Source organism: Bemisia tabaci, chromosome 10 (assembly GCF_918797505.1).
Source record: "Bemisia tabaci chromosome 10, PGI_BMITA_v3".
NCBI classification, from domain to species: domain Eukaryota; kingdom Metazoa; phylum Arthropoda; class Insecta; order Hemiptera; family Aleyrodidae; genus Bemisia; species Bemisia tabaci.
The window spans coordinates 15,863,808-15,888,024 of record NC_092802.1 but is presented as its reverse complement, the minus strand read 5'-3'; the positions used below and the strand labels follow the sequence as shown (position 1 = coordinate 15,888,024).

General features: G+C 38.5%; 1 protein-coding gene across 1 annotated transcript in view; it reads left to right on the top strand.

The window, feature by feature from the left end:
• Nucleotides 1-22,358, top strand: part of LOC109037710 (transcription factor Sox102F) — a 291,991-nt gene extending 269,633 nt beyond the window's left edge. The window contains exons 5-11 of the mRNA XM_019052503.2: nucleotides 11,456-11,563; nucleotides 11,967-12,098; nucleotides 13,587-13,989; nucleotides 14,883-15,017; nucleotides 16,161-16,211; nucleotides 17,004-17,153; nucleotides 18,685-22,358. Of these exons, the coding sequence (XP_018908048.2) occupies nucleotides 11,456-11,563; nucleotides 11,967-12,098; nucleotides 13,587-13,989; nucleotides 14,883-15,017; nucleotides 16,161-16,211; nucleotides 17,004-17,153; nucleotides 18,685-19,037 (1,332 nt within the window). The 3' untranslated portion in view covers nucleotides 19,038-22,358. The remainder of the gene's footprint in view (nucleotides 1-11,455; nucleotides 11,564-11,966; nucleotides 12,099-13,586; nucleotides 13,990-14,882; nucleotides 15,018-16,160; nucleotides 16,212-17,003; nucleotides 17,154-18,684) is intronic.
• Nucleotides 22,359-24,217: the final 1,859 nt, after the last annotated feature.

Genomic DNA, 24,217 nt, shown 5'->3' with positions numbered 1-24,217 from the left:
TGACAGTGACACTTTTCGTCTTCAGAGGTTACCTACCCTTTTGGGCCCTAAGAGCTAAATATTTCGAGTTGTCCATACTCTCCCTATATAGGTATACTCTAGTTACATCCAGGACCAATCAGGATCCAATATGCCACAACTCTGGGTAAAATGGAACTCAAGTTCATTCCAGAAAGCATGTGAGGGAAGCCAGAGCAGAAAAAAGTTCTATTTTCTAAACGAGACCCTTTAATTACCGTTCCTCCATTCCAAGTGGCCGGATCCGCCCTTGCGTTTGGGAATCTTACAATCCGGAAAACAGGGAAACTCCTCACCGATTACCCACTTGGACGGTGGCGAGCGAAAAAAATCGGAATTCGATACAACGGGGTTCGATACATCACAATCGACGGCGCATCGCGACGCCATCACTCATTCTTGTCGATTGTTCCTACTAATCCCCCCAGCGCCCCCCGTCCCCGCCGCTCTCCTAATTGGACCCAGCGGCGAAGCGTGGGTCGATATTTTTCCATCAGAAACTATGTTAAAGAATCGATTATCAAGGTGATATCGATAATCGATCCTTTCTCATAGGCTCAAATAGCTCATCGATCGATTAATCGCGAGCACGAAATGATTATGATCCTCGCGGCCGCGCATCAGTCATCCCGGTGTTTGTTGTTTCTTTTCAGCGCTTCGATTTTTCCCCTTTTTCCCTCTCATCTCCGTCCAAAAATAATATCCTCTATCATTTTTTTCTCCCGTCTATTGTTTTTCCTGTCACGCTCCTGACGCCTCTTAATAACCAGATAATTTCTTTTATGCGAAAACGGAGAGGTCGATGGGGTGTAAATCTTTCCGCGGTCCGCGGCTTCCTCTCCGCGGTGTTGCCGCGTGTGGTCCATGATTTATCCTCTTAACTGCGTGAAAATAGGATTAACGGTGACGGGACGACAACTTTGGCTCCGTCCTTCTGGTGCTCGGTTCTTTTTCGGGGGGATTGTTTCTCCGAACTCAGAGTGTGTTTGACGATCGGAAGGTGGTTAGTAACACTGCCGTGATGAAGGAAAAACGCCGTATGAGCCTTTCGGCGTTGCCAAATTTCCTCTGATCAATTACGAATTTATGGGAATATTTATGAAAAAATTTCCTCCGATTTTTCAGAGAATGACGTTTGTAATTTGATATCACCTTTTTCGAGGGGATTGTGTCTCCAAACTGAGAGTGTGTTTGACGATCGGAAGGAGGTTAGTAACACTGCCGTGATAAGGAAAAACGCCGTATGAGCCTTTAGGCGTCGCCAAATTTCCTCTGATCAATCATGAATTTATGGGAATGTTTATGAGAAAATTTCCTCCGAATTTTCAGAGAATGTCGTTTGTAACTTGATATCAGCTTAATATGATTTTATGGTATTAATATGAGCTTTTAATGTTTCCACATTTTGACTTATTCCCTTTAATGGCTCCTTTCATTGGCTCGCTGAGCGCCCACTGAGCGCTGCCGATTAGGTAGTTCGCGTCTGAAGTCAAAACGCCTTCCCTTCCGCGCATATGCAACACGGACATCCATGCTGCCCGAATAGTTGCATGATCCAGGCGTCATGATGAAATTCGTTTTGTATCCGTCACATGCAACAGTATATGAAGTTGTTGTGACATGTAGAGTTTCTTTTAACCCTCTATAGTAAGTCGTCCTTTGCTCCGATTATTTTGGGTTTTATTTCTTCAGGAAAACTAATTTTGACTTTTAAGTGACTTTAAAAAAAAAAAAAAAAAAAAAAAAAAAAAAAAAAAAACGGTTTGAGCGAATTGCACGCAAAACCATGCGTCTGTCGATGAAATGGTATGTGTAAAGAATGCATCTATGGAAAATCTGTATCATCGCAAGCCTAAATGCACGTATATAAGATTACATTATATTCTGTTTTTCCCCTCCTGAACCGCGGGCCGCTTCTAGTAATAAAAATAAAAGTATGTTGCTTACTTTTAATGTGACAATAGAAAATATGGGAAGAAATCAGGGAACGTCTGACGCGATTAAATTAAAAAAATTGAGAAGAATTGTTGAAACCTAGGATGAAGATACAAACATGTTTGCGCTCTTGCTGCGGACGACAGTAGATTATTCAAATTGTAAGTTTTCCCGTCAAATTTCAAATACACTGGAAAAAAAACACATTGGATCTAGGGTCCAGACTCTTGAAAACATTGACAAGAAAAACTACTCTTGATTCAATCGGATTTTTGCTTAAATTAAAACGAAATCCGCTTAATTTAAGAGGCTTGGTTCTTGATCTGAGCTAGATTCTGATTGAATCAAGAGTACTTTTTCTTGTTGGTGTTTTTCAGAGTCTGGACTCTAGATCCAATGTGTTTTTTCCAGTGTAACATCTTTTAATTTGAATAATATGAATAATTTGTATGTAATGCTCTCAAATTTGTGTCTCTCTGCTGAAGAAATAATACACTAATTTTCTCGGAGTACTGTTGGTGCAGTTTCGATTTTCAATTGAACGGAGTTAATGATGAAACTCGTCCATTATTATGTCTATTTAATTACGCCCCCGGAATGAGCTCAAAAGCGAGAGTAAAAATCTCCCAATCGGTTCCGCGAGAGAACAGGAAGAGGGTCATAATGACGAAAATTAACAGCGAATTTTCGAATTCCTGATATTTTGGCCCTGCTCTCGTGATACAATGCAGCAACCCATTTCATTGAATCCCGGCTACGCAAGCGTCCCCCCCCCCCCCCCGAATCCACCAACTATTTTTCCTCCACCTCTAATCACGAATATCAATTATAAACGATTTCTAAAGCCCGGCTTTTAAGCCCACTCTTGCTGAAAAAGCGTCCATTTTTTTTCGCCCGGGTATGCCGCGCAAAATAATCGACAAAGAGCATAGGTAGATCTAATTCGGCCCGCGCAGTTTAATGGAAATTATTGTAATTACAGTTTGATTCGACAACGTTGCCTGGCTTTGGTTGTCGAATTTCACCGAGCGTTCGTCTCGTTTCTACTGATGCGACTTTATATGATTATACTTTACCGTTGATTTCGTCAACTATGGTGCGATACGGGGGCATTTCCAATTATGAATACTTGGCAGCCGGCGAAAAACAATGGCGCCGCCTGCTCTTCTTTCGGACTTTCATTCGTCGGGCGAGAATAAAGGGAATTGATAATAAAAAAATAAAAGCTCCGCCGTTTCGGAGCGGTGCATTCATCGATGCTTTTTTACGCGCAAACACAATTTCGCCCTCACTTCGGATTCATCTGTTGATGCTCCCCTCTTCCGCTGTTGTCAGTTTTGTGGAAAATGTTCGAATTTCAATGCCTCATCCATCGCCGACAGACAGTCCGGTGAACTCATCCGTGTGCGATTACTGCCTCTCTAACACTGGAAAAAAAAAAAAAAAAAAAAAAAAAGAAAAAAAACACATTGGATCTAGAGTCCCAACTCTTAAAATCATTTACAAGAAAAAGGACTCTTGATTCAATTAGATTTAAACTTAAATCAAAAGGAAATCCGCTCAAATTAAGAGGCTTGGTTCTTGATTTAAGCTAGATTCTGATTGAATCAAGAGTATTTTTTCTTGTCGATGTTTTTGAGAGTCTGGACTCTAGATCCAATGTGTTTTTTTTTTTTCCAGTGAAGGAAAAACGCCGCATGAACAATCTAGAGTTGTGAGCTTTCCTCCGATTAAATTTTGATTTTTTAGGAGAATTATGGATACTTTCCCATAAATCTAAGTGCTGCAGCACTGAGATTTATTTAGCGCAATACATGTATTGCGCATGAAACACCAGTTGCATCTCAGAACATACGGTTCAAATAATCTTTGCACTTTTTTAACGTTGCAGGCATTATTGTGTATCTTTTTTATCCATGTATCAAATCTGAACCAATTTTTATGCGACACACAGTGGATCGAGTCAATAGGTGAGGTCGGACAAAATTAGGAAACTTTAAAAGCTTATAACTCCGTTTATACAAAACTTTGAGATTCTAATAGTGGTTCCAGCGGTTTCCTCGTGAAATTTTCTTTTTGAAACACCCCTTAAAATTTAAAATGTGACGAAATAAACATCAAAATTTGCAGTGTTAGTCACAAATTTCCTGTCCGACCTCTCTAATTAACTCGATCCACTGTGCGACGTAATGTTGCTCGAACCCCGTAACTAGCCGAACTCCTTTTGAATTGATCGTTCTGAAAGTGCAGTATCTGGTCGGTCATTGAAGTTGGCGCACGCAACTAAACGAACGTCCGCGTTGCTTTATTGCATAACCGCCCTTTTGAAGGCGCATCAAACGCGAATCGTGACCGACACGGGTCCTCCCTCCGCTGATCGCGCGCTGACACGCTCATCTCGCTCCGATTTTATTCCTGTCATAAACCAGCGATTCACTCGTCAACAGCCGTTTGTGCGAGGAGATATACTTACTCGGATTTTATTCGCATGTTTCTTCGCCGTCACGCGGGTTATTTTTAAGGCTGGCGATGGCTTCATTGAAGCTGGCCCTCCGCGCTGAAATGCAAGTTCGGTCGCATGAACGGTCGAGCACTCAGCGGAACTTTCGGCTCGCTAAATCGAAATTTTGGCGCACCGGTTCAACTTTCCGTGACTTTGATTCTTTATAATTGAAACCGTCGAATTATTCAACCGAATTTTCGGTTCACTGAACCAAATTTTCGATTCACAGATGTCGGACCTTTCCGATCTACTAACTGAACTTTCGGCTCACTAAATCGAAATTTTGGTGCAAACTTCCTGTCATTTTTCTTCTCTATGCGAAGAATATTCCGTGAAAATTTCAGGGCACGATTTATATTCGATCTCCTTTTTTTTAAAAAAAAAATTCAAGCGGAAAAATTGAAAGCGGATAATTAATTTTTAAAGCGGAAATTTTGGAATACCGCAAACTGAGGTTCACATATTTGCCGTTTATACCATCGATATATGGATTGCATTTTGCAAAAAGGAACCAAAAGCACTCCAATATTGCTAGGATCGTGCAGCTTATATTCCTCACAATAAAATTACTGAAACCTCGCAAAAAATTAAATTAACTATGGTAATTTTCGTATTGAATTTATATTTTATTGGGAGCAAAGATAAAACTTGTGTAGATGATCAGTTGGATTGCATTTTGCAAAAAGGAACCGCAAGAATTCCAATGTTGCTAAGATTGTGCAACTTTTTAACCTTGCAACTATAGACAAATCATCTAATTAAAATTTATCTTTACCCCACAATAAACTATAAATTCAAGACGAAAATTACCTTTGGAACTTTAACTTTTTGCGTAATGCCAGGGATTTTATTACAAAGATTGTTAGCTGCACCATCTTAGGAACATTGGAATCGTCTTGGTTCCTTTTTGCAAAATGCAATGCAGTTTATATTTGCAAGATAAAAAAAGTTGCACAATCTTAGCGACGTTGGAATGCTTGTGGTTCCTTTTTGCAAAATGCAATCTATATTATATTCGCTGTGACAATCCTTTCGGTGAGCATGCGGCATCCTCCCTCAGCGCGAACTTCGGGAAAGGGGGGGGGATTCCGCTGCAAAATGAATAATTCTTACAAGGCCGTGCCGTCGATGTTAATTTCGCCCCCTCCAATTAATTTTCTCGCGGATCCAGCGAAGTTGAGCCGCACGGAAAGTATAACGACGTCGTTCCCCGGTTGTAGCGATACGTTAAACAGGGTCCTCTCCTCTGCTCTCCTCTCAAGCGCGGAAAATTCATTTGTTCGTTGAAAACTTGAAGCTCGAGATTAATTCTTGCATCGGAGGATGCGCCAGCGAAGGGAAAGAAGTACGGGGGACGGGAAACGGTGGGGGCGATGGGGGGGGGATAAAAAATTAATATAAACAAGGAGGAAGCAACCAGCGCACTGCATACTATTCTTGGTTACTTTTTGCGGTGACAACGCGGTGTTGACAACTCGTATCTACACTGGAAAAAAAAAAAACACATTGGATCTAGGGTCCGGACTCTTGAAAACATTGACAAGTGAAAATACTCTTGATTCAATCAGAATTTTAATTGAATCAAAACGAAATCCGCTTAAATTAAGAGGCTTGGTTCATGACTCAAGCAAAAATCCGATTGATCAAGAGTATTTTTTCTTGTCAATGCTTTTAAGAGTCTGGACTTTAGATCCAATGTGTACCCCCCCCCCCCCCCAGTGTAAAAAAAGGAGTTAGGGAAAGTTAGTACGTTAAAAAAGTGTTATGTAAAAAAAGGACTTTCTTGTTCTGATAGAATCCTGACTGCTTGCATTGAGAAAACCGGTGCTCTCTTCCAATATGAACCCGTCTTAGAAATCAGTATCAAATCCAAATAAACGCGTTTACTCAAATTTAGGGAGTCTTTTTGCGTATCAAATGCATAGGCAGATAGTCAAATTTTCAGAATTTACAAGGTTTTTCATGTTTCCGCAAAGTCCTCTCAAATTTCCAATATTTGGTGAGTAAACATTCATAAAAGCACAGACTATCATTGCATTTCCTGTTCAAAAATTCTCCTCATATTTCTTCGACTGTCCAAATCGTAAAAACTATTTATTTTATAAAATGCCGCGTATTTTGAGACGAATGTGTAGTTAAGGGCTAGTTAAAAATTTATTTACCAATGTACGAAGCAAAGTTTTACAGATAATTTTTTCCCACATGATCAGAGAATGATTTTGTCTGCAGTTAGCAAAATTATCATTCTTCCAGTCTAAGTAAGAATATTTGACTATTTGCCTGAGCATTTGATGAAATACCTGATTTGACTATTTGCCTGCGACATAGCCAACGAAAACCTTGATAATCGATTTTTCACCATAGAGTCAAATGAGCCTATCGAAAGCTAATGCTTCACACCTCCCCACTGTCTGCCACCACCTTCTTTTCTTCTTCACGCTCCTTTCGCGATGATTTCCGCGCAAAAATCCCCGGAATGGACGAAGACGGGAACGACACGACCCCAGGGGCTTGCGGCGCTTTGTCGCAGATCCTAATGGGCGCGCGTTACGGCTACGGTCGCAACAACTCATTTGACGTGTGACAAATTGAGAGGAAGTGCCGCGCCCCCTCTTCCCCCCTCACCCCCGCGGGGGCAGCGCGGACACCACCGGAATTTGCAAAATTGTTGCCAGAAAGTGCGGAAAATCTGGATTTTTTCACATTCAACCCCCTGTAAAGTAATGTCGCAGGCCATTAGCCAAATTAGGTAATTTATCAAATGTTTAGGGAGATAGTTAAATTTTGACAGTTCACGAAACTGTGTACATTTATGGGGAATAGCTCACAAGTTTTTAATATTTTAGGGAAAATAACTCATCAAATCTACAATTTTTTCTCGTTTCTTCCTCTTTAAATACCTCTCATACAAATTTTCAAAATTTCAAGGATTCCGCAATTTATGGCATGCTGAAAATTTTGGTAATGATGACTAATGTTCGTTCAAGAGGTAAACATCGTTGAAAAGACTACCGTATACACTGGACAGAAAATACACATTGGATCTAGAGTCAAGACTCTTGAAAACATTGACAAGAAAAAATACTCTTGATCCAATCGGATTTTTGCTTGAATCAAAACGAAATCCGCTTAAATTAAGAGGCTTGGTTCTTGGTTTAAGCTAGATTCTGATTGAATCAAGAGTACTTCTTGACGATGTTTCAAGAGTCTGAACTCTAGATCCAATGTGTTTTTCTTTTCCAGTGTATGATGTAACTTTTCACATAGAATTTTTCCTCACAAGGGCAATGAGTTATTTTGTCCAAAATTAAGAAAAGGGTCAGAATTAAAAATAGCTGACCATTTGCCCAGGCATTTAACAAAATGCCTGATTTTACTATTTGCCTGCGACTTATACAAATTTGATCGCACAATCTGGCAAACTTGGTCTGCGAGCGGGGAGCGTGTATGTATTAAGTGCGAGGCGCGCTTGTTGAGTGCTGACTTGTTTCGCCACTGTCGACTTTAACGTCTATAACGTCGATGCGTCCTGACGACGCAAGCCGTAACATCGTTGCCGCGCGTTAACGCTAACGCAGAGCGCTTATGAGAGATGGAGACTTTTTCAAATGTCTTGAGGAGACTGTGCTTCCTCAGCATGAGACAAAAATCTGGATCTGTCTGGGTCTAGAATCTAACATTTAGGAAGATCTTAACTTGATTCCGAGGAACTCTCGCTGAAAATTTGGTAAAGAAACCTTATTTAGACGTAGTCTTACAAACAGAAACCATACATAAATGAGATGAATTCACAAAGAACCAAAAACATGTGATTGGTGCAAAATTTGGAAGGACAAGAGGAGAGTCTAGGGATTTTTCCCGCGCGCACTTCACGTGAGTTTTTTTCGGAAAAAGCTTGAAAATTAGGCACCCCTCAAACACAATTTTCAGTGCTTTTTCACCTTTAGTTTTTGATAATCCTCAGAACTTGTCTTATGTAGGACTGTGGGAGCCACCACTGGTTTTGTGGTGCTGCAGTAGCTACTGATTAAGAGCCTCAAATCAGGAACAATCGATCTTAATCCACGTGTCTGCGTTTTGCGGTGTAAACAAAGCCCACATTTTTGTTCATTCATAGTTTCTTTCAACTTTCCTGTATTTCGTTGATGTGTTTTGATTCACCTGGACTCGGTTCACTCACCTGCAAGGGTTCTCGACAAGATTAAGCTTCTTTCAAATGCTTGTTGGTGACTGATCAGTCGAATTGATCGGACTATGACACATATTGTTTGCGTGTTGTTTGCTCTGCAATAAGTTCATTGTCACTCTTCGAGATTCGATCTATTATCATCATGTTATCACTCTGATTCTTGTCACCAAGGATCTGCCGTTTATGCGTTGGTTACTTATTGTTAGTCCTCGTCTAGATTTTCGACCATGCGCACCTGGTTTCCAAATTCATCGTCACTAGGGTTTTTCGTTTTTTCCGCATTTTTTTCCCGATGACTTTTTTACATCGCGTCTCTCATGTTTCGTGATTTATGATAATATGCATAGCGTGCATACCTCGGACGTGTATGCTGTTAGCAATTAACGTTGTTAGCAAGTTCTACAATTTTGATCTGACATAGCTCCAATCAAGAACGTTTCTTTCGGTAAAAAAAATGTCACCACACTTCTCATATGCAACCTTACTCAAGCAGGTACACAATACAAACATATATGTTTCCTACATTTATGAATATATTCTTTGAGAAATTTTACAAAGGAATTAAGGATCCCTCAAATCCAAATAACAATGATCTCAAGCTGATATTCCAGGGCTAAAACTACAAATGACGTATTTTGTATAATCTAACTTTAATTACCATTTGATCTTTACTAAAATATATGCAACAAAGTGGTAAAATAATGATAGGTCCACGCCATTTTCTGGGGAAAACAAGGCAAAAAAATTTCAAAAATAGCTCAAAAAGTCCAACATAGTTCAGGCCTTGTTTCTTAGTGTTTTTTCTTGTTCTAAAATGTATGTAAATATCTAGTGCAAGGGTTGATTTCGGAACTTCCCGTTGTGTGAATCGGTTTTCAAGTGCTAAATGAAGCAGAGGAGACTTGTGATTTTATTTCAGTTTGGGTATTGTCAAGTAACTCGTTGTAAGTAGACAAAATTGATTCAAGAGTAGATTCGAAGTCGACTGGATCGCGTTTTAGCATGAAAAAAAAGTATTTAATTTTTAACAGAACAATTGAGGAGTTTGACGGACAAGGCGCATGAGTGCAGTTTTTTCTATTTCAAGAGATACGTGTTTGAACACTGGGAAAAAAAAAACACTTTGGATCTAAAGTCCAAACTCTTAAAAACATCGACAAGAAAAGTACTCTTGGTTCAATCAGAATCTAGCTTAAATCAAGAACCAAGCCTCTTAATTTTATCGGATTTCGTTTTGATTCAAGCAAAAATCCGATTGAACCAAGAGTATTTTTTCTTATCAATGTTTTCAAGAGTCTAGACTCCAGATTCAATGTGTTTTTTATCCAGTGAAGTTCCTAAATTGCATGGATTCTCATGGCGGAAAGAAAGTTCAAACTGACTTTTAGATGCTTAAAAATTGGAATTTGGGGGCGAATTTTTCACAGCACACGTATTACGACTAGCTTTACTTGATTTCATTAATAACTCGTTTTTTTGAAAAACTTCACTTAAGCGCATTGTCCTCCAGGCCCCTCAATTGGACTACATTTTGCAATAAGGAACCACTATTTCTGGCCCATTTTAGAAACAGCATACATGCCATTGGTTTCCCTATGCAGATATGTGCTTTTATAAGAGAGCCAGAGATCAAGTATGATTAAGTATGTTCCTTATTGCAAAATGTAATCCAATTCATGAAGAATGCGATAAGGTCCTGCCCTGGCCGGCAACGCGCCGACAAGTGTCAACGCAAGAGGATGTTATTCTCATCGCCGCGTGGCGATGCGCCGCCCGCGGGATTTTTATTCAAAAAACACGCGAAAAGGAAGAGAAAGAAGAAGGAGAACACCCGGCAAGGGTGGAAGAGAGGGGGCGCCGCTTGAGGAGCAACCACACTTCACGGCGGAACCACACAACGCGGCGCATCTGCATTCATCCCGTTCGAAGGGGGGGGGGGTGTATTTTGCGGGGGTCCTGGGGCGCTATGAATGGGGACCAGGGGCCGGGACCGGTGCATCTTGGCCCGCGGCCCGGGTAAATTTAGCAGAGCGCGATTTTCGGTTTTCGCCTCGTCGCACAGCGGATCGAGTCCATAGGAGAAGTCGGACGAAATTTGGAAACTTTAAACGGCCGTAACTCTGTCGAAACACAATTTTGAAGTATTAAAAGTGGCTCTATTGGTTTCTAAGTGAAATTTTCTTCAAGAAACACCCTACAAAGTTAAAAATGTGAGGAAGTTAACATTAAAATTTGCGGTTTAAGTAAAAAAATTAGACCTCTCTAATTGACTCGATCCACTGTGCGCCGATGTTCCTACCGCCCGCCGTGAGTTATGATCAGCTGTTCGCCCCACCGCCCGCCGAACCAGAGGCGAATCCAGCGATTTGGCAACACCGGTTCCTCATTTAAACCTATGTTGAATAATCGATTCATATCGAGCACTGGCCAATCCTAGAATCGATACATTTGCATAGGTTTAAATTGAGAAAAATCAATATTGCAATTTGCTTGATCCGTTAATGTTTAGAATTACCCTGAGATAGGCATTCTTCGACTTTAGTCATTGACATGCGAGAACAAACGGCGTCTGACGCACCCCCAGTTTTTGACGTGGGGTTTACATTTGTTGCTGGAGGATGTAAGTGTGGCGCTAGTAATGTACGTCTGGGGAGGAGGGAGGAGGTACACTTATGTGCGCGTCTGCATTTGCAACGCGTTGATCAACTTGTGGTCGTAATTTAAATGGATTTTACGAGCGCATGCATGCAAGTGCCCGTTAAAAATTTTTTATCGAGCGAAGGCTTACAAGTTTGTTTACTTTGTTTCAGATGTCTTTAGAATCTCAAAAACAATTAGACCTTCACAAGCTGCACCAAGACCGGCTCAAAATGCAGCAGGATTATCTCCTTCAACAGCATAAAATTCAAGAACTTCAGGTGAGCTTTTAAGATTTTTTTTTCTTATGATTTACTCTTTCTTTTACTTTACTCTCATCTATATCCCTCCCTCTTCCCCCCTCTATTCAGTTCCCATTTACGAAAGAAAATACATATAGTGATACCCGGGATTGTATAGATTTGAAATGAAATAATTGAAAATTCCTCTTCGCCTGAAAAAAAGAAAGTAAAATGTACGAAATAATGTTATAAATTTACTTTTTTTCAGTCAAAGTTGTCAATGGGCTTTTAATTTCAACATGCCTGTGAAATGAACAGAGTTCCGTCATTTTTTAAACCCCAAAAATACTTCCTTCTGACTCAATATTGGTTGTTTTAAGATTGCTTTACTTACAGTGTGCTCCTCCTATCATGTTTAACCAAATCATTTTTATTTCTACAGAGTCAAATTTCAAGTCAGTACCCAAATCCGCAGTCACTGTTATTTCTTCCATTTCTGGATCATTTAAGAGGCTTACCTCCTGGTGCTAATAATAATATGCCAGCGCTCACACCATCTAGTTCAGCATCTCCAGTAAGTTCATTTTCATTTTTCATTTTAAGTAATTATACTCTGAAAAATACAATTTTCTACAAGAGTATGACCGCTCCACTGGCCTCCTAGCGACAGCCGGAAGCTTTCACTTTCGGAGTTTCAACAATTCCTTATGGACAATTATTAGGGAGCAACAGTCATCATCCTAGTTTCGGCTGTTGACTTACCTACATGGTCAATGATGAGCTTCGGGTGACTTCATGAGCCAAATAAGTTTTCCAAACGTCGGCCATTATCGGCTTGTTTGCAAAACGAAACTGTCAACACGTTGTTGAAAATCAATCATGTAGGTAAGTCAGCAGTAGAATTCTGAAGGTCCAAAAGTAAAAGCTTCCACAATGGCCAGATACCAGTGGAGGGTATCTTGTCTCTGACCAAGGATTACATAAAACGTCCGATTTATTTAATCTGTATTCCCGTTTGTGACATCCATAAGCAACGTTGTCTTAACTATCTCCATAAAGGACTCTAGGTCTATAGATCTTTTTTAAAAACCCCTGTCACCACTTTTTCACTGGGCGTCCTTTCGTCTCTCCGAGGAGGTACCTAATCAGGCATCCTCTTCGATTGCCTCCCAAGTGGCATTTTTCAATGTAACAATTGCAACAAGTTGAAACAGTGTTGGTATTAGTTGCAACAAAGTTTCAACTTTCGGTCAACTTTTGGTCGATAAGTGCCGATTTTCGGCGATCTGATCGGAAGACAAAGTTGCAACCTGCGGAGATTGCAAAATTGCTGAACCGAAGTTGTTTAAAATCTAAAGATAGGCAACCAGCAGTACTTTGAAGTTGAAACATGTTTCAACTTAATAGCAACTACTTCCAACAATGATAGCTCCTTCGGGGGAGAGAGTAAGCAATCTGCACATCAATCTATTAATTGCAAGAGTCGAACGATTTTGTTGCAAGTTGTTCCAACCTCTGCTACTTGGATAGTGGAGGGTATCTTGTCTCTGACCAATGATTACAAAAAACGTCCGATTTATTTAATCTGTATTCCCGTTTGTGACATCCATAAGCAACGTTGTCTTAACTATCTCCATAAAGGACTCTAGGTCTATAGATCTTTTTTAAAACCCCCTGTCGCCACTTTTTCATTGGGCGTCCTTTCGTCTCTCCGAGGAGGAACCCAATCAGCGGGCTGATTATTGAAATTGATAGACAAAGCTATAGACAAAGAAGACATGGGGGTATAAAGCAGTCCTATCGGTTGAAATGGGTGGTTCTCATAGAATGGGGGAAAATGATAGACTAACTGTCGGGTCTCTCGTGGGTTGCCGTCAGTCTATTACCTACCTCCTTTGTCCATTGCAACCACCCGCTTCTACCAATAGGATCCCTCCAAATCCTTTTTGTCTTCTTTGTCTATTGCTTTGTCTATCAATTTCAAAAATCACCCCGCAGGCATCCTCTTCGATTGCCTCCCTTCTTACTTTTGCAATACTAACCGCTCGCCTCTCTCTTGCAGCTGATACCGTCAATGCCAAGTTGGATGTCGCAGCTCTCGTCTTCGCCGTCGCTGCCGCAGCTCCAGCGGCCCGCGGGCAGATCTCCACCCTCCTCGCCGCAGGAGCCGCCCCGGACGCCCAACCCCCCGTGCCCCCCGGCCCCAGCGCCCGCCCCCGCGCCGGCGCCCACCGACCCGGACGCCCCCCTCAACCTCTCCAAACCAAAGAACAGCCCCTCGCCCTCGTCGCCAAGGGGCCACCACCCGGCCGCCCCCGCGCAGGAACCCAGGGAGCGGCATCCCCCCTCGCCCTCCCTCCGGGAGCCCCTCAACACCCCTAAACTCCTCCCTTCCAGTCTGGTCATGCCGAGGGGCTTTCTGCCCCCCTACGTCGGCCTACCTCCTCACCATGCCGGATCCTCTGGTAAGTTCCATCTTAAAAATACCAATACGTACGCTACTACCAATACGTATTAAATTAACAATTTTACAGAAATTGATAGACAAAGCTATGAGTAAAAAAGACTTAAGAAGTGTAAAGCGATCCTATTGAGTGAAACGGATGATTGCTATGTACAAAGGGAGAAATGATGATAACGTGCAGCGTGGCAGCGTGGCAGCGTGATTATTGAAATTGATAGACAAAGCAATAAACAAAGAAGACACAGGGAGTACGGCGCGATTCTATTGGTTAAAATGGGTGATTTCTATATAGATTACACGGAAAAAGATGGCCTAAAGGGTCTCTCGTGGGTTGCCTTTAGTTAGTCTATTACTTACCTCCTTTGTCCATTGCATCCACCCGCCTCCACCAATAGAATCGCTTTATTTTTCGTTTGTCTTCGTTGTCTATCAACGTCAATAATCAGCCTAGTGGTAACCACGCAACCCAACCCCCTGAGGCTAATTTTTTACCTCAGCTAATTTTTGTGCCACGATGATAATAGTCTAAATATCATTTATGTCATAAGTTTACCCATATTCTCCTACTTCGAGAAAGTTTTCCTCAGAATCAAATAAGAATGTCAATTTTCTACTTATCCATGGCGCCCTTTTCAATTTTATTACCGCTAGTGTAGTATTATTTTAGATTGAATAGTAAGCTGTTGCTCCAGCAATAAGAAGTCCATTTTTGCCTGCATCCTGCATTCCCTGAAAAGTCTTCGTTTTCAAAGGAGAATCAGAATTGAACCACTTCATAACCCCCTCTTCTCTTTGACACAAACATTTTTTTTCTTTCTTTCCCTTTTATTATGTTATGGTTACTATGCGTAAGCATATTTCATGATGATTTACTGATTCTTTTCCCCTCCTCAGGCAAATCAGGTTTATCTCCAAACAAGGATGGAGAAAAATTACCTCCGTATCAAGGACTACACCTGTACCCTCCTCCACCTCAAAATTCAAGGGAGCGAGAAGACGCCAAAGAAGATCAAAGCTTCATGAGTCACTGTAAGTCCCGCTCTTTGACTTAAGTAAACAATAAAATTCCCAAAATGGACATAACTCACGAGGAAAATATCCTCAGAAGGCGTGCGAGAAATTAGAACAACAAAATCTGACTGAATTCATGTTTGCCGGTACCTCCATTTATTTATGAAAGTCTTACTTGCTCAACAAATTTCAGTTTTTATTAACATCATTAGGCGAGCATGATTATGATGATATATTGCACCCTAGTTTTAGGAAAAAAGCGAAGAAATGCAGTAACTTTAGGTTTAATGCTGCGAAAATTAAGTCCAGGTGTTTGGTTCTTACCAGTCGGTGCACTCTGAGTGTATCAAAATTTATAGGTCTTGTTCTGGGCCGTCTAAATGAAATCTGGCTTGGCAGCTTGACAAATTTTCTCGGCTGAGGCTAGAATATAGGTACCTAATTAACACAGGCATCTGAATCCCATTTAACAAGAACAAAGTTTTCAAGTTTTAAGACTGAACTGTCTTTAACCTTGGCCTGCAAACTATTAGTAGTTATGATCGTTCGAATACTTTATATTACTTATCTGAAATTACATAAAAAAACTAGATTTGATTAATCAATGAGTTCATTGATATCAAACATTGGAAGAGAATGAATTTTGGTGGTGAAACGAGGAAATCGTGCGTATTAGCGTGCAAAATTGTGAAATTTTCGTCGTATATTATATTCATTAAAGAAAACCATTTTTAGTTCGTGAAACATACGTGATTTGCCCGTTTGAACTAGTTTTTCACTAATGTCTGCAAAATCATGAGTCAGATTGATTTATTTTAGTTCCGATTTTTTTTTTTTTTTTTAAAAATAAATTAAGAGCGCATTTATTTAGGATTTTTACTTACCATGATAAGAGGTTCTTTAGTTTCACGTACAGTAAGCAGTGGCGTGGCGTACTTTGCGATATATCGATTGATCTGCCATTTAAACCTATGGAGAAGGATCGATAGACAGGGTGTTCGCAACGGACACCTTGGTAATCGATTCTTTACCACCGTTTCGAATGGGGAAATATCGATAATCGATCATTCACGCCTCGCCACTGACAGTAAGGTAGTACATTTATCTGATACAGACAATATTCAATGTTCTAATATGATCTGTATTATCTCTTGATTACAGTGTGGGGACCTGAATCTAGTTTTAAGCTTCCAGAGGAAAATAGTGATAAAGGTAAGCACTTAACACTTTGCTCGTATCAAACAGATCAACTCAAAAATTAATACTTTTAAAAATTATAACTCCAATCATTCAAGAGTATTCCCTTCATGAAATCTCATAAATTTTTTGAGGGGTGTACTTTTCATGTGTGTGTGGGTGTTTTTTAATCCGATTCAAAGAAGTGGAGTAAGTTTTGCGATTCTATTTTAACTTCTCAGAATTTCTGCTAACACAGGATTTGCTTGACAAAAGACTGCTTGAAAAGTTTTCTGTACAAAAATATACTGTATTTCCTCCATACTTCAAAATAAATCTTCAGAGATTTTTTGAAAAGAGAGGAAAAGAAATATAAGAGAAGGATCAGAAATAGATGTAATACAGGGACTATCTGCGGGAGGGAAAAAACATCGTTTCAGATATTCCTGAAATATTACAGTAGGTCTTGTTCCCCCTTGCTACTGTTGAATCATCCCTTGCCCTTGAATTTAAAGAATTAAAATTCAAGAAATTTCCATAATTTCCTGCATTTTATAAAACTGTAGTGATTTTGCTCTCCATCCAGTTTTTCATTTCAACCGCCTATCGACGAGGTAGTGTAAAAAAGCTCTTTGAACACAAGCCTCGTCTTAGTTAATTATTTAATTTTTCCAGTTTATGACATTTAATATTTTTATTTAAACATGTTGGTAGCGGTATTTAAAATGTTCAGCGGCAAAAAAACTAATTTAGCGGCATTTAAAATGTTAGGATTTATTGTTCTGTATATTTTGCTATCCTACTGACTTGTGTTGTCGTTTTTTGCAGTGAAAATGGTCAAACAACAGAAAAAAGACGGCGAAAATAAGCATATTAAAAGGCCAATGAACGCATTCATGGTTTGGGCTAAAGACGAACGCCGAAAAATTCTGAAGGCTCATCCAGACATGCACAATTCAAATATATCAAAAATTCTAGGTAAGTTTGACTGTTTCACGTTTATCTGCATTTTCTAAGATTAAGCATGTAAAATATCTCACAGCTAGCACCAATATTTTGGGTTCATACGACTTTTTCTCTAAATTACCTGTATGGTACATACGCCCCGTATATCGATCCTTTCCCATGGGTTTAAACGGCCGATCAATCGACGCCACTGCTGCCATTATTCCTAAATTAATCTGATTATTTCATACCCTCAGTTTGAGCTGACAAGAGTGATATGTTGCCTACATCACAGATTGAAGGCGTTCCTTTGAGCGAACTCTTACTTGCTTCTTCGTTGCGTTTATACTTTATGTTGAATAATGGGAAAACCTTTTATACGTATACAGTGATAATTGAAAATCGGATTACGAGATTTTCACGCAAAATTCTTTTTGACGTCCCAAAAACAAGTTGCAAGCGGATTGCATAGTTCATTTGTGAGACAAAAGACAAGGCAAAGTTACTTTTTCGCCGGATACTTTCGTACTCTGAATATATCAAATCAGAGTTTTAAATAATCTGGGATCATTCTTTTTTTTTATACCCTGGTATGAAGTTTTGGATATGCGTGGACTTTTTCCATGACGATCAAATTCACATCTTACTCTATAATATAAAATCATAAGAGCAACATGCACTGGAAAAAAAACACATTGGATCTAGAGTCCAGACTCTTAAAAACATCGACAAGAAAAATACTATTGATTCAATAAGAATCTAGCTTAAATCAAGAACCAAGCCTCTTAATTTAAGCGGAATTCGTTTTGATTGAAGCAAAAATCCGATTGAATCAAGAGTATTTTTTCTTGTCAATGTTTTCAAAAGTCTGGACTCTATAGATCCAATGTATTTTTTTTTTTTTTTTTCCAGTGTGTAACACATAACGCCGGAGGCGCGGGGGGTTGGACTGAGAAGCGGTCAGGGGGAGTAACCCCCTAATTTCTTCGATAATCACAAAAATTTATATCACTGATGAGATGATCTCTGAATCAGTCTCAATCTGATTCTACCAAAAAGTCTATAGGCCCGAGTCTCGTTTCCTCCATCAAATCATTTAAGTTTTGCCATATTTTAGGGAAGGGCGCCGGGTGCGATTCAAATCAACTTCCTATTTTCCTTGAATGGACCAAGACTAATAGTATCAACGATTGCCTGGAACATTACAACCGGGAAACTGAATCATTCATCGTGACAAACATTAATCCATTCATTTTCAACGGAGACTTTAATGCATAGTAGAAAAATAAGCGCATCGCGGAAACGGAATACAGCACATACATCATACTTACTCTACAATCCGAATTACTCTACATACTATGATGATGATGTATGATGTATGTGCTGTATTCCGTTTCCGAGATGCGCTTATTTTTCTACTTTGCATTAAAGTCTCCGTTGAAAATGAATGGATTAATGTTTGTCACGATGCATGATTCAGTTTTTCCTTTAAAATAATCTTCCAATCGATCTTTCACATGACAAAACTTGCAATATTTTACTAATGCTGAAATTGTGTCTCCAGGTGCAAAATGGCGGTCCATGTCTAACGCAGACAAACAGCCATATTATGAGGAACAGTCCCGGCTGTCGAAACAACACATGGAGACGTATCCTGACTACCGCTACAAACCCAAACCCAAACGCATCTGTATCGTCGACGGGAAGAAGCTGAGGATAACAGAATACAAAAACCTGATGCGGCAGAGACGAATCGAAATGAGACAAGTTTGGTGCCAAGGGGAAGGAAGTCCCTCAGGATCTGGAGGCCCTAATTTCGGATACCCTCCTGATGGCTCCCTCACGCCCACGGATATAATGTCCTTCTCACCAGGAGGCTCGCCAAATTTCGACGTGAATTCCGAAGATTTAGATTAAATGAAATTCAAGTAGATTTTTGAACTTTAGTAGATTTTTTTGTTTTTAAAAAAAAATTCCAATGATCCTCTCCCAAATGTAATAGCTGATATCATAGTTAATCTGCGTTTTTGATTTTCTGAGAATAGTGCCCATAATCACATCATTAAAATGTTAAAGAACTGTGTCTCTCCGTGAGGGAACTCTCTAACTTTTGAAGAAGAAAACTCCGCGTTGCTCTACAATTTTTTGTAGACTTTAAATTTTTTCCACAAGTGTTTAACCTTTTCTATTTTTTTGGGATTGGAAAATCTATTTTTTAACTCCAATGATAATCTGAATAGGCTCTCGTGTCATACTGAAAACAAGGTCATGGTGGCTGTATTTGATAATGTATTGATAGATTACTTTAAATTATCTTGTCGAAACACGTTTGAAGATAGAGTTGATACGAAAATTTGTAATAATTCTTCAATTTTAAAAGCAGAACCTACAAAATAGAGGCTTTCACTTACCTTCTTACTCTGCATTCTCTATTTTGTGACACAAGATCAAAATAAAGAAGGAGATCCAATAATTAAAAAATTAATTGATTGAGACGACAAATCTAGAACTATAAATATACCTACTACACGGCGTCTTATTTCCTTGAAGAACAAAATCATCAAAAATATCCTCCTCGACGCAGAATTGCACGTAAAATGACGTATTCATCGAGATGGAATGTAGGCTTGGCCTTTGAGTAAAGCAAAATTTTTTATGAAATTTAACAAAACAGTTTGCGAAATTCATAAAAACAAATTGTTGATTTAATTTTTTTTTACGAAACATTCTAGATAATTGTTTTCAATTATAAAAATCTGAAGATGATCATACAGTATTATCTAATTATATTCAATTTTCCAGTAAAAACATGGAGTAGAATAGTTGTCCTCTTAATTTGATTCCATCAATTAAGAATTGGAGCATTTCTAAAGTGTACTTCAAAGTCAAGTTTTCACGCCAAAATATTGCAATGACATAATGTGTGCCACTGTTACTATTCATAAGTAGCGTAATGTGTTGTATTCTATTTTACTTATCCTGCTAGTGATATTTTTTTGTGATATTGGGAGAGCAAAAAATTGTAAAGAACAGGCCTGGATTAAAATGAGGCCTGGTTTTAACGATCAAAGGGTCAAGACTTTTTTTTGTTTAATCATAGTACCGCGGACTGTTCGGTAAGCATCAACTTTGACAAAATTCCTGCATGTGATACCTTCGGTATACTCAAATGGGATTTTTTTCATTTTTGAAAACTACGCTTCAATTCTATACTTTTGAAGGTACCGAAGCAATGAATTATGTGTCTACTTGATACTCAGGCAAGTCGGGAAAATGGAGGCTCCTAGCTCAAAGGGGAAAATTGAAAACCTTGGGGTCAGTTCTAAAATGAACGGTAAGAATTTTTCATTTTCCTTTAATTTTGTCAATGGATTGTTGGTACAGAAAAAGAGACTTGCGATTTTTTAGCTTGGTAGAACCTGAATGGGCAAGAAGTTTTTCCTGAATACGCTCTGAATGAATTAGTATCAGCAATTTCCAAGGTAAAAAATTATTGAGATAGCACAATTAGTTAAAGTTGATGGTTGCCTTCTTTCTTTGACTGAATAGACATTAGTTAGACATCTTACAAACTCTTGGTAATGTATTACTATTTGAGAGTTTCCTTAATATACTATACTCAACAGATTTTTCAAACCACGAAAGGTGGAGGAAAGATTGTCATGATCATGTTGTAAGCTTCTTAGCCGGTGCAAATAATATTCCTTGTTATCGTATTAATAGCTCTTTCAAACCTTTTAGGATTCTTAATTATCAATATTTATTTGTAAATTTGTATCTTCCTCTTGTATTTATGAGTTGAAACCGGTCAAAGCCGACAGGCATTTTTTGTCTTTTTTATTTTAATTTTTTATTTTTTACTTGTGTAAGTCAGTTTTAACGAATCAGCCAGATTGGAAATCTCTTCAGTCCCTTGAATTTTCTACATTGGAGGTCGTATTTATAGTCGTTCTTCAGCAGCTCATTTCCTTTAGAGGTTCCATAAGTCTACATTGTAATTACAAGAGGTTTAAAAGGTCCTCAAAAAGTGTCATAAAAAGAAGAAGAATTATTGCCAACCGCGAGTAAAATTCAGCAGTATAACCTTGGAAAGGGATCCTTGTGTGGAATTACAATGGTTAGCCACCGCTAGGAGTACAAAATACCTACGGAAGAAAAAATCCTATATTTTTAACAAACGTTAAGGTACCTAGATATGAACTTGAACCTTAAAATTTACTACACTTACATCTACCAGTATGAATATTTTCTTCAATATTTTGTATTTCTTATAGTGGTAATTTATTGTAGTCCATTTCTAGGCTCCTTTTCTGAATTCATATCGCTGAATTTTATTAAAGGTTTGCAAAATGTGTCGCTTTTGTGATGCTATGTTTAGGATCCCCTTGAATTTTCCATAATCACGACGTGAACTATGAGGGGTCTTCTAAGGAAGGAGCTGTTCAAAATGCGACTATGAACACAACCCTAAATGTTTAGAATTTTCATATTCTCCCCAGTGTCGTGGCGCAAATTGCGATGTATCGATTGTTATGCCATTTAAACTGATGGTAAAGAATCAATTATTAAGGTGTTCGCTGCGAACACCCGGTCTATCGATCCTTTTCCATAGGTTTAAATGGCATAACAATCGATATATAGAAATTCACGCCACGCTACTGATTCTCCCTCTGGAACGTTCGGTGATTGATTTCTCAGAGATATTGGGACAAGTTTGAGTATCACCCGATCTGGTAATGAGGCTTACGTTATGAATTTACTTTTGTAAAAAGAACAAACTGCGCGTTAGGTTGTGTTCGATGCGTTTGTGCAGAGACGGATCCAGCAATTTGGCAGCACCGGATGCCCTCCATTTAAACCTATGTTAAATAATCGATTCTTGTCGGAGCACCTGGCCCCTATGAGAATCGATACATTTCCATACGAATAAATGCAGAAAAGCAATGTTACTAATTCGCTGGATCCGCCAAAGCGTTTGTATATTCATACTTTTTTCCTGTCCCGCTGATCTCAGTTAAACTAATTACTTAGGTGAAATTTTGCTCGTTCCAGACGAGATTTCTTCTTTTTACATTTCGTAGAGAGAACTTAATCAGCAAACTATTATGCTCTGTTTAAAATGTATATGAAAGTGTAAATTTTTGTACACTGTACGCTTTTTGTAAAGTTGACCCTGAATGAGATCTATTAATAAATTAAGGTATTTTTCAGTATTCATCTGAAATATCAAGATCATTATTTAGTGTCTTTTATCTTGTCCTAGAAGTTTTTCTTATATCAAACTGTAACAGCTGCTTGAGGAAAAAAAAATAGTTTTTTTTCAGTTGTATTATTGAGTAGTTTCAAAGTTTTTGCCGGATTGCCGTGCCCCTAAATCAATATTTTAAAGCTCTGACCGGTATCTTTTGTAATAAATTCAGTATTCTGACGTATGAATAAAGATATGGTTCTTGACCACACATTATTTTGGCACTCTGCAGACAGTGGAAAATGGATAATCAATGGGGATCCCAATAAAATTACAAATCAAAAGTTTTATTATTTTTTCTCAGAGGATTTTTTTTATACAAAACTATATACGGTCGAGAAATAATTTAAAATATATTCAGAGCTCCAATGAGTACACTAGGAGTTTTCTAAGTAAATGTGCTCCCTATATCCTTACAACACATAACTCATTGTCATTCAGATTTCCCAGCGTTATTTTCCCTACTTTTTCTCTCTCTCTTTCTTTCGCAGCTCAATCAATCATTCATTACAAAATTACATTCAAAGAAAAAAACTCACCAATCTGGCCCCGAGAACTTACAAATAACTTTGACGCTACTTAATAACAAGTTACTTATATGGCCATTTTCTACCAAAATTCAAATCTTTTAATCTATTTTGGAAAATATAGAGTAGTCGGTGTGGGTATTTTTTCTTAATCTTCGCAGGATCATGCTCTGAATGGAGAGCATTTCTTTACTCATTTATGCAAGACTTACGAAAAAAAAAATTCTGCAGCTTAGTTTAAATTTTTTTCCTCCTTCATGTAAATAGTAATTTTGATTTATAATTCCCTGAACATAATACTCATCTCAAAGTTTTAAAAGACCTGTGCATGTAAATAACTAGCTGTACTTTCTCCCCTTTTCAAGATTTTGTAGAATAAAGTTCCAAAGCGAATGCATCAATTTTCTTCTTCTGTAAATTTTGACCCTAGATATCTCAGTAAAGTATTGTAATGTTACTGTGTCTCTTTTTACTTTAGGTCTTTGATTATGATGTCATGAATACATATAGTCAATACTGCTGTCATCTTTGTTTTTATCATCATCGACTCACCATCATTTTGATTGTTATTATTGTCTTAATCATCATTAGGTACTTCATGATTATTATTATTATTAGGTATTATTATTGTAATATTGTTTCTTGTTTATCATCTTACTGTTAGTAAATGTAATTTTCAGCATTATTTTGTGTTATTACATTAAAGAAATTAAAGAGAAAAAAAAAGAGTGTTCTCATTTTCCCTTCTTTTTGTATCAAAATCAACAACTGGTTCAATCTTTACTTGTCGTGAAGCGGAAATTTTTATGTTGAAATGTTTTGGAAGCTCTTTACGTTCACATCAAGGGGTGGAAATTGACTATCGTCAAAAATATTGCTAGTTACCGCATAGCGCCCGTAAAAGTGTGATTTTTAACAGCCTTCAATTACAAGGATGCAATTAGTGTTGCGGCTAGAGATTTGTTGCATATCGTATATTCTGAAGGATTTTTAGCTTCGCTTTGCATAAGACTGAATGCGTAAATGATAAAATCTGATCAGTTTTTCGCACGGTGTTGACACTGAGGTCACTTTTGAGTATTCTGCATCTATTTAAACAAATCGTTGAACTCAAATTGGTCTTAAACATCGCTATATGTGTGTTGATTGCCCCCTTCCGTGCCACGGTAAAACATCGTATGAACCTTCAAGTGTTGCATAATTTCCTTTGGTAAATCGCGAATTTTCGGAAAAATTTGTAAACATTTTCCTTTCAATTTTTCAGATAATTTCAACCTAAAGTTCCTGAAAATGTCAAGGCATATTATTCATAACATTCCTCA